This window comes from Brassica oleracea, chromosome C6 (genome assembly GCF_000695525.1).
Source record: "Brassica oleracea var. oleracea cultivar TO1000 chromosome C6, BOL, whole genome shotgun sequence".
Lineage (NCBI taxonomy): Eukaryota > Viridiplantae > Streptophyta > Magnoliopsida > Brassicales > Brassicaceae > Brassica > Brassica oleracea.
The window spans coordinates 14,374,705-14,384,975 of record NC_027753.1 but is presented as its reverse complement, the minus strand read 5'-3'; the positions used below and the strand labels follow the sequence as shown (position 1 = coordinate 14,384,975).

Here is a 10,271-nt window from a genome sequence, read left to right as displayed (position 1 = left end):
CATCTATGAAGGTCACAAAGTACTTTTTACCACCTCTAGTTTGTAAGTATTTTAAATCACATAAATCTGTGTGAATTAAATCTAGATGTTTATTAGTTGTTTCAACACGAGGTGATGGCGTTTTCTTGAGCTTAGCCTGTACGCATACTTCACATTTTTGTTTACTTGTTTTCGTGAGCTAAGCCTAAGCCCAAGCCGAGCCGAGCCGGCCGGACGGCGGCGGCGGCGCGCGCGTGGGGAGTCTCTCTTCCTCTGAGCTGTTTAACCTCTCATGTCATGAAGAGATATATATACTCCTCAAAATCAACTCTCCCAACCAATGTGGGATGTTGTTAACTTCATTTCATTAAAGCCAACAAGACTTTTTATAAGAATCCATAGGCCCATTTCGTTTTCACATTTTTCCATATATTATTTGAGCCATTAGGCTTAATAATTAGGCCCAACATTTTGTACCGGTGGATCAGCGCCGTCTTAGAGCACCTCTAATAAGAGATTCTACCCTTTGAAGTTTTAAATATATGTATATGTGTATACACTGTTACGTGCTGAAGTTGATGGGTCCCACTTAGATGTAAACTAAAAATTAAGTTTACTTTAGAGAGACAAGAGAACAAAACAAATCAATAAATAAGTAAACTTACACACAAAAAAAACATTCAAGGTGAATAAAACTGCCGATAAAAAAAGCATTCGAGTATGAATCAAATTATTTATGCATTCAGTTCTATAATCTATATAGTTTTGTTTTGTGGAGGCTAAAATAAAATAAAAATAAAAGAGAATTTAAATAAATTAATAATTAACTCTCCGACTAAGAGCATCCTCATCAGCAAACTCCACCCGTCTTTATTTCCAATATGCATTTTTGATTATTTTAATTTTTTTCATTTGATTTAAAAAAAAAAAATTATTAGCCAAACCATTTGCATGCCGCCACATGGCGTGGGACACGCGGAACAGTGTTGATATGGGATCATAGTGGAAAGCTTTTGTGATACGGGTTCATAATAAAAAGTTTTTTATATTTTTTTTTTTTAGGGAATTGTGTGAACCCCTCCTAATACTTTCAATGCAGATGCTCTAACGTTCTTTTGAAAAAGGCGAAGCTTGTCTTCTTCAACAAAAATAGCAGCGAGAAGGAAACCTCGTCGGCCATCTGTGATCCCTCGAGATTATTTATTTGTCATCAAAACCAAGGCACAGATCAGTGAGAGATCACACATCTCTAATCTATTATTATTTTTTTTAGACTATTATTATTATTATTATTATTATTGTCTTCCTTCACTATTTATGAAGATTTTTTAGACTGAAAAGCTTCTCCAACTTTCCTGCAGCTGATCGAAGAAATAAGTTTGATTTTGAGAAAACTAGTTCAAGTCTCTATTCTCTGACGGCTCGTTGACTTGATTGCTTAGGTAAACTCTTACCGTCTCCTTAACCCGTATCCATTTTGATTTTCAGCTAATTCTCTGTTTTATTTGATGGGCTAATTGCAAAGCATATGATTGTATGAAATCACATGATATTGTTCTGGATTAATGATGTTTCTCTTAAGCTTTTTTGTTGTTCGATGCTTATTAGGCTTTAAAGATCGGTCTCACTCCATACTGTGTTTTTTTCTTCGGCATTTTAAGGTTTACGCGATTCACATTTTCGAAGCAGACGAAGAGAACATTCTCGTTTCATGTTTTGGTAGAGAGCATGGGTTGTTGCAAGGTGCCAGCTCTTAATTCAAGTAAGTTGAATCACCTCTCTTTTCTCATTCATATATTTCTTTTCTTAATCATTGGAAACAATATTACGTACACATATGGGTTTGGTCAATGAAAACGAGCAGAAAAGCCTTTTCAGACGAGATTCAGATTCCCCACAAGCAAAAGCTACTTCTTTCATGATGGAGCAGCAAGGAGGATCTTTTTCTCCAAGTTTCCGAGACAACAACACCCTGCTCCAGAGCTTCAAGATCGTCATCTTATCCAATAAACTCAATCTCTTGTTGCCTTTCGGTCCTCTCGCAATTCTACTCCACTACTACTTGACAGATAATAAGGTGAGCTACAAGTTTCGTTATGTCCCAAGATTTGATTCTTGCTGCTGTGACTCAGGGATGGGTTTTCCTATTGAGCTTAGTCGGAATTACACCATTGGCTGAACGTCTCGGATATGCCACAGAGTAAGTAAGCCCTCCTTGCAGTTACCCTATTATCATTACTTTTTTTTTTTTAGCAAATACTTACCTGTTTATCTCTGTATCAGGCAATTGGCTTATTACACAGGTCCAACTGGTATGACTTCTTTTCTTTTTTTCAGGATAACTTTCCCTCCCTCCCTCCCTCCCTCCTGATATTGTTTTCTAAACAAATTTTCACAGTTGGAGGCCTCCTTAATGCTACATTTGGTAACGTGACTGAGCTGATCATATCAATTTTCGCTCTTAAAAATGGAATGATACGCGTTGTGCAGCTCACTCTGCTCGGCTCCATTCTCTCTAACATGTTGCTTGTACTTGGCTGCGCCTTTTTCTGTGGCGGCCTTGTGTTTTCCCGTAAAGACCAAGTCTTTGACAAAGTAAGCATATCATTCGCCTGACGACATTCTCTTTTTTCTTTTTTTCCTGTGTTGTTCTGTAATATGTAGTTTCTGAGCTTACTTCTTTCTGTAAACACAGGGGAATGCGGTTGTGAATTCAGGATTGGTTTTGATGGCTGTTATGGGCTTCTCTTCCCCGCTGTTCTTCATTACACGCATAGCGAGATTCATGCCGGCTCATCAGAGCTTGCTCTCTCAAGGTTCAGTAGTTGCATAATGCTTGTGGCATATGCTGCTTACCTATTTTTCCAGCTAAAGACCCAGCCCAGTCCTTATACCCCTCTTACCGAGGTTTTTTGTTTCCAACCTTTAGGTTTTTTTCTTAACGATGATGAAGATAACTACAAATACAAAATAGTTTCTTACAAGTTTACAACCAGTTTCATCATTTGAATGGTTCTTTTTAGAGTTTTGTGGACTTAAATTAAACATTTATAAATGATAGGATATGAACCAGAGCGAAGAAACTTCGGACGATGATGAAGATCCTGAGATCTCCAAGTGGGAAGCTATCATTTGGCTTTCAATCTTGACGGCTTGGGTCTCTCTTCTTTCTGGATATCTTGTGGATGCCATAGAGGTAAATAAGTATCTTCTGTTTTTTTTTTCTGTGTGAGTTTCTTATGAAGATCTTGCGGTATTAACTAGATCTGTTTATGCTATATGATCAGTACAGCATTGTAATGTGAGTATACTAGTTTGGCACTTGCAAGACATAAAGTGTAATATGTTTTAAATACTTGTAATAGTCCTAATCATAAGCCCGAGGCCACCAGTCTTTTCTGTAGAAGGCTCTTGTGAAAGAGTGACTAGAAACCAATGATTACGATTACAGATTTATGGTTTTGTGTTTTTTTTGTTTTCCAATCTGTGAAAGGGTGCTTCAGTCTCGTGGAAGATACCAATATCTTTTATCAGTGTCATCTTGCTTCCTATAGTGGGGAATGCGGCAGAACATGCAGGTGCTATTATGTTCGCCATGAAAGACAAGCTGGTACGCCGACAAGTCTCTTGCATTTCTGATGTATTTGGTTTCTCTTCTTCAGGCTATAAAATTTGACTGTTTCTCCTCTATAGGATCTGTCTTTGGGAGTGGCTATTGGATCCTCAATCCAGATTTCCTTGTTTGCGGTACGTATAAGAAATTTGAACTTGGCTCAACTACTTTAGCGTTGTCTGTCAGATTTGGTCTGATAGCTTCCACTTTTGCCCGGATTGGATTTATAGGTTCCGTTCTGTGTGGTGATCGGATGGATGATGGGCGCACAAATGGACCTAAATTTCCAGCTCTTTGAGACGGCTACACTGTTCATAACTGTTATTGTTGTAGCTTTCTTTATTCAGGTGGGGGTTTATAATGATGTTGAAGCTATGTATTTATGTGTAAGAAACCAATCTTAATATGTTATGACGCTTGTGTTTGTTGTAATGCAGGAAGGGACATCGAATTACTTCAAAGGATTAATGCTGATTCTTTGTTATTTGATAGTCGCTGCCAGTTTCTTTGTACATGAAGATCCTCACCAAGGTATGCTACTATTCAGCATGAAAAACCTCTTGTGCAATATAGATGTTTGAAACGTGTTTTTTTTTTGTTTCTTGACAGAAAAAAGGTACAACCAAAACAGAAAACGTATGATGATCTTATCAAGAAAGCAAGATATGACATGTGCAGTTGAGATTATGGAGTTGTTTCAACAAATTGAAAAAGTTGCCCACCCCATCTAACGTTTTTGCTGCGCCTTTGTGTGCTTTTTTTCTTGGGGACTAGGGCTACAGTTATATGTTAAAATTACAATGGTAATGTATGTTTCACACGTCTGTGTTGTTGTTTCCTGACAGATGATATTAATTTAGCCATCACGAAAGAACATAATCTGGTGTGTGTCAAGCCGTTTGTGTACCTGAGCCAGATAATCTCACCAACATCACCGTAGTGCATGCATGTACATTTAAGATTCTAGAGCTGTTGTATAAGAGAAACTCATGGTTTCCGTAGCTCATTTTCACGTTTTTTTTTTATTGTTTACAGTTCCCTCAAATTTGTAAAAGTTATTTTGGTCGACGAGTCTCTACGAGATTTGTGAAGGAGACTCTACTGACGATTAAACTATAGTAACATCATATATTAGTTTGGAATGTGATTTATCTTAGAGCCATAAGACATGGAGGTAATACAACAATTGTATCATATTTAGTGGATTTTGTGTTTATCGATGATGCATGTAGAAATTTTTTGTTATTATTAACGGCTGTGTTGTATTTCCTACGACAGGTATGGCGCTAGCTAAGCTTGTAATTACTGTAGCTCTCCAAAAGGATTAGCTTCTTCAAGAGTTTGAATTAATTGTCCCACAGTCGAGTGTTTCTGTCCAATCGTTACATAGACACAATACATTGTCTCACTCTGATAGAAAGCATCTATCTTTTGCCTCTCCTGACCGAACCCGCCAAAAAAATCACAAAAAAACACAATAGAGTAAGTTGTTCTTACTGGGAGAGTAACAGTTTTTCTTTTCTTGGTAGCAGAACGAATAGGAGATTCAACATGAATGTATTGGTAGAATTATTCGTCACGATTCAGAACTGTCACGATTCAGAACTTAAATTACTATAGGTTGAAAAAGATAAATCAGATCCCTAGTAATTGTTTTACGGAATACAATAGAGTAGAGATAGAGATTTTAACCATAGTTTTTGGTCCAGTTGTGATTAATTTCGGGATAAAGTCCAATACGGTGAAATCACTTGGATTCGAAGTCCTGGTCACTGAAAAATTAAAATTTTGGTATAGCGAAACAGAAAATTGACATGTGGGCAGTAACGTATGGCTAGTCTGGACCTACTTCGATGGGAGGGTAAATTGGTAAACTAAGTTTCGACTAAAGAAAGGATCGGGAAAACAATAGGGACCGTCCTTTTCCAGTGATGTATGAAAGAAATAGATAATTTTTTTTTTAATCTTTGTTTCTTCTCTCTTGCAATCGATCTCAACGAACGAACTTAAATTTAGAATCATAATAGTTTGCTGGATTTAGCAGTCAATCGGTGGTCAATTCACGAAGAATTTGTATGGCCAGGTGATGAATCTGTTGATCCCATCCCATCATCCTGCCTAGCTCTATATTCGATATTACGGTTGCAGATGATGTTTGATCTGTTTTCCTAACCGCTTTTGTTGTGATATTGCCTTGTGCTATGAATTGTATACATGCTATTGTTGTGATATTTCCTACCTTGTGCTATGAATTGCAACTCAAGCAGTATGCTATCTCGGTAACGAAAACCATAGGGGGCTGTATTGGCTGAGTCCGAGTAGATACTTTGACTTTCTCTAGAACCATATAGTAATTTTATGGTCTCCACAAGTTTCATCTTATGATGCTGCTGCTGTCTTTATTAAGGTAATTTTCTTATACATGTGCAGGTAGGTGCCTATCTATCAACTAAATAAAGATGTCTAATTACCAAGCGGAGGTTGCTTCTGCATACATGGACCATGTTGATGATGATGATGATATGGAGGATGTTGATGAAGCGGATGATGACATGCCTGCATCAGACTCTGATGTCGACGAATTTGACTACTCTGTAAGCATATATATATATATAACAAGTCTTAATGCATATTGGTTTGTGCTTGCCCTTCTTAAATGCTAATATATATGGGTTAATTAATTATTCCAAATTGAGTTTTTCTTCCAACTCTACTGTGTGTGTGTGTGGGTTTCAGAGTAATAAAATAGCAGATACTTGTGCTGAGCAAGCCCGGAAAGGGAAAGACATCCAGGGCATTCCTTGGGACAGGCTTAGTATCACCAGAGACAAATACCGACAAACTAGACTTCAACAGTACAAAAACTATGAAAATGTTCCTCATTCTGGTGATTCCTCTGCCAAAGTAAGTCCTCCATCCATCCATCCATCCATCCACTCTCTGACACCCTTTAGCTATTCTCCACTTGTTTCGATTATAATTATTTGCTTAATCACCTCCTCAGGATTGCATGGCCACACAGAAAGGGGCTATCTTTTATGATTTCTGGCGGAATTCAAGATCTATCAAATCAAGTATCCTTCATTTTCAGGTTCTCATCCAACCATATCTCTCTCTCTCTCTCTCTCTATACATATATCTTTTGTCATTTCAATTTATTCAAGTTGGTTTTCTTCTATTGTATTTGTAGTTGAGAAATTTGGTTTGGGCAACTTCAAAGCACGATGTGTACCTTATGTCACAGTTTTTGGTGAGCCACTATTCTACATTGACACCTAGGAAGCATGAAGTTCTCAATGTTGAAGGTCATGTTTCCCCATCCGAGGTTTGTTTCCTTCCTTCAAAAGTTTCTTCTATAAAAATTCTAACATCAGCTAATGCTATCCCTGTGTGGGTTGCAGAAACATCCTGGAAGTTTTTTGGAGGGATTTACCAAGACGCAAGTTAGTACACTTGCTGTGAGAGATAATTTTTTGGTTGCGGGTGGATTTCAAGGAGAACTTATATGCAAGGTAAGGCTCTCTAGAACTTTAGAAAACACATACGTGCAGTCGTCTAATCAACTGTTTCCACAATTGGTTTTGATGCAGCATCTTGATAGACCTGGTGTGAGCTTTTGTTCCCGTACAACTTATGATGATAATGCTATCACCAATGCAATTGAGATTTATAACAAACCGAGGTACTTGCTTCTCTTTTTTTTGCTCTATGTAGTTTCTTTTGCCAACTTACAGCTTCTAACATGCCCTTTGGCCTATGTCTGTTTGTCTGCAGTGGTGCGCTTCATTTCACGGCCTCAAATAATGATTGTGGAGTCAGAGATTTTGATATGGAGAGATATCAGCTTGTTAACTATTTCCGCTTTCCTTGGCCAGTCAATGTAAGTCTCTACTCATTCCTTGATTCTCATTTTTTATTTTTTTTGCTTTGGCATAAGCCGATCTGTCACACTTGCGGCAGTTAGTAAGAACGAAAATGGATCATTTTTTTATTGTCAGCACACATCTCTGAGTCCTGATGGTAAACTATTGACGATTGTGGGAGACAACCCAGAGGGCCTTCTCGTAGACCCCAACACGGGAAAGGTGCAGAGACACTATCTCTATGCTCAAGTCTTCTGAATAAAAAAGCTTTTTTCTTTTAACTGATTTGGATTTTTTCCGACAGACACTGGGAACGCTAGTAGGACATTTGGACTTCTCTTTTGCATCTGCATGGCATCCAGATGGGCTCACTTTCTCGACAGGTAACCAAGACAAGACCTGCAGGGTCTGGGACATACGTAACCTGTCCAAGTCTGTTGCTGTCTTGAGGGGTAACCTTGGAGCAATCCGATCCATCCGCTACACATCCGATGGGAAATACATGGCAATGGCCGAGCCGGCTGATTTTGTCCATGTATACGATGTCTCAAAAGGGTATGAAACAGAGCAAGAGATCGATTTCTTTGGGGAGATCTCGGGAATATCCTTCAGCCCTGACACTGAAGCGCTCTTCATCGGTGTTTGGGACCGCACTTACGGGAGTCTCCTTGAGTATGGCAGGCGCCACAACTACTCCTACCTTGATTCATTTCTATAACCAATTTAGTCGACCCATCAGAGGAATAAAATAGCTGCACACTCCCGTGGCTTTGTTAACCGACCAATAAAATACATAACAGTATAATCAAATCCCTAGTGGTGTAAATGATGTGTTGTACAAGTTCTAGGATGTCGCAGAGAGTCCATTTAGTTTAGCTTTTGAGTGTTGTTGAGGTTCATGCATGTGATGTGTACATTAGTGTTGAATTTCAGCTGGAGTTATAAACTATTTACTCTGACCAGAGCAGGAAGTGATAACATGGCTTGATCCTTAGTTTACTATAATCAAATCTTTTTAGGGGCTCGGATTTGTGGATTAAACTGAACGTAAAGAAAGAAACGTAGGGGGGACGTTATAAGGAGAACCGTCCAAACGGTGAGAGCTTAAACGCAATTACTGATTCTGTGTTAAAATTTCGTTTATGTAATCGAACCAAAAAAATTGCAAGCCTTTTAAGGATAACTGCTAAACAATAAGGGACTTAACGCAAAAACTAATTGTGTTGGATTAAATCGAAACATTATAAAGAGTAAGGGGCTTTAGGACAAATAAAACTATTTGCATGAAATCTCATAATCCAAAACGAACCAACAAGAGAATGCCACGTCATCAACCAGGGATCGTGTCCTCACAAACAAAATCTTGTAATAGTCTCCTCCAAGAAGATCATAAAGGTAAAACCACTCATTCTCTCTTTCGCTAAAGCTCTCCAAAAGAAGAAGAAGATAACATGGCGACAAGCGCATCTGCTTTGCTCACACCCTCAACTTTCTCCACTGTAATCTCCCAGAAAAACCCGAACTCCATCTCATTCCACGGCCTCCGTCCTCTCCGCCTCGGTGGCTCCTCCTCCTCCTCCTTACCCAAGCTATCCACCACCGCCGGAAGAAGATCTTCCTCCGCCGTCGTGAGAGCCGAGCTCAGCCCATCCGTCGTTATAAGCCTCAGCACTGGTCTCTCCCTCTTCCTTGGCCGGTTCGTCTTCTTCAACTTCCAGAGAGAGAATGTGGCCAAACAGGTTCCGGAGCAGAACGGCAAAACCCACTTCGAAGCCGGAGATGATCGTGCCAAGGAATACGTTAGCCTCTTGAAATCGAACGACCCTGTTGGATTCAACATCGTCGATGTTCTTGCTTGGGGTTCTATTGGTCACATCGTTGCTTACTATGTCTTGGCCACTTCTAGCAATGGCTACGATCCTAGCTTCTTTGGCTGATTCTCTCCCTTGTTTATGTATATTGTTGTACTCGTATCTCAAGCTACCTAATGTATTCTCTTATCTATGTTTCTTCCACTTCTATTGTTATTGTCTAGAACATTAATCTCTCTTCGTTTGCAACATTTAAAAATATTTCGTCATCTAGAGATAGTCTGCATCTCCAATTGTTAATTTCATTTTTTCATCAATTTTTTTTTTAAAGCTGCATTTTCTCCACTTGTTTCATTTTCTCTTTGTAAAAGAAATATTCCAGTTATAATTAATTACTAATAACATAAGACTTTGTATTTTTCAAATGTACTACTTTTATTTAATTATTTCGTTTTAACAGTAATCCAACACAACTATCACTTTTTTTTTTGTCAACCAACACAACTATCACTTATAAGTTAAACTTTATCTTTTGATACAATTATTAAATAATGAAAATTATTTTTTAGACCAAAAAAACAGGGACATGGTCCCGTTAGGCTAATTTATGATTTGGTTCACTATTACCTATAATATCATTTCCTATTTATAAAAATAATTCAAATAATAGTTTTACGAACCAAAAAAATTAAGAAAAATAGAAATTGCATTGTAAATACCTATACCAATTTAAAGATTTTTTTGGTTCTAAAAATGTTTATTACGGATTGTAGAATGTACATTCTACAAAGTGAAAATTAAAATCCACATTTTTCATCAGGTCTACTATGATTAAAATATGTCTTTCACTTTTTTTCAATAAAGCTACTAAAATTAGAATAAGTAATCTACTGAAATAACAGTAATCTAAATTTTTTTGGAATACACATGCTGCGCTTAGCGTACGATTCTAAAATATGTAGAACTTACAATCTACACATTACTTAAAATCTAAAAGCCGTAGAA

The 10,271-nt window shown here is 37.9% G+C and overlaps 3 protein-coding genes across 3 annotated transcripts; all 3 read left to right on the top strand.

Moving 5' to 3' along the window:
* The first annotated feature begins 1,055 nt into the window (after nucleotides 1-1,055).
* On the top strand, nucleotides 1,056-4,720 carry LOC106298903 (vacuolar cation/proton exchanger 5-like). Its single transcript, XM_013735033.1, is given in 15 exon segments — nucleotides 1,056-1,210; nucleotides 1,341-1,421; nucleotides 1,641-1,741; nucleotides 1,844-2,179; nucleotides 2,263-2,291; nucleotides 2,378-2,574; nucleotides 2,675-2,720; nucleotides 2,723-2,886; nucleotides 3,041-3,175; nucleotides 3,473-3,589; nucleotides 3,673-3,726; nucleotides 3,823-3,939; nucleotides 4,030-4,123; nucleotides 4,202-4,208; nucleotides 4,438-4,720. Coding segments are annotated over 12 exon segments (1,068 nt in total). The 5' UTR covers nucleotides 1,056-1,210; nucleotides 1,341-1,421; nucleotides 1,641-1,741; nucleotides 1,844-2,075; the 3' UTR covers nucleotides 4,442-4,720.
* A 780-nt stretch (nucleotides 4,721-5,500) lies between these two features.
* Nucleotides 5,501-8,417, top strand: LOC106296499 (uncharacterized WD repeat-containing protein C2A9.03-like). The gene is made up of 10 exons (XM_013732642.1): nucleotides 5,501-5,675; nucleotides 6,023-6,186; nucleotides 6,329-6,496; nucleotides 6,597-6,683; nucleotides 6,783-6,917; nucleotides 6,994-7,104; nucleotides 7,183-7,274; nucleotides 7,367-7,472; nucleotides 7,591-7,677; nucleotides 7,760-8,417. The coding sequence occupies exons 2-10, from the start codon at nucleotides 6,052-6,054 to the stop codon at nucleotides 8,171-8,173; spliced, it is 1,335 nt and encodes a 444-aa protein (XP_013588096.1). The 5' UTR covers nucleotides 5,501-5,675; nucleotides 6,023-6,051; the 3' UTR covers nucleotides 8,174-8,417.
* Nucleotides 8,418-8,834: 417 nt separating this feature from the next.
* Nucleotides 8,835-9,541, top strand: LOC106296411 (photosystem I reaction center subunit V, chloroplastic-like). The gene has a single exon (XM_013732545.1). It carries the CDS (start codon nucleotides 8,907-8,909, stop codon nucleotides 9,390-9,392), a length of 486 nt encoding a protein of 161 aa, XP_013587999.1. The 5' UTR covers nucleotides 8,835-8,906; the 3' UTR covers nucleotides 9,393-9,541.
* The last annotated feature ends 730 nt before the right edge of the window (nucleotides 9,542-10,271 follow it).

Excerpts from the sequence above, each read along its gene's own strand:
- LOC106296411 (XM_013732545.1), top strand. The coding sequence starts at position 8,907 with ATGGCGACAAGCGCATCTGCTTTGCTCACACCCTCAACTTTCTCCACT.
- LOC106296499 (XM_013732642.1), top strand. The coding sequence starts at position 6,052 with ATGTCTAATTACCAAGCGGAGGTTGCTTCTGCATACATGGACCATGTT. Across the intron at positions 6,187-6,328 it reads TCGACGAATTTGACTACTCT|AGTAATAAAATAGCAGATAC; the intron begins GTAAGCATATAT and ends TGTGGGTTTCAG. Across the intron at positions 7,105-7,182 it reads AAGGAGAACTTATATGCAAG|CATCTTGATAGACCTGGTGT; the intron begins GTAAGGCTCTCT and ends GTTTTGATGCAG.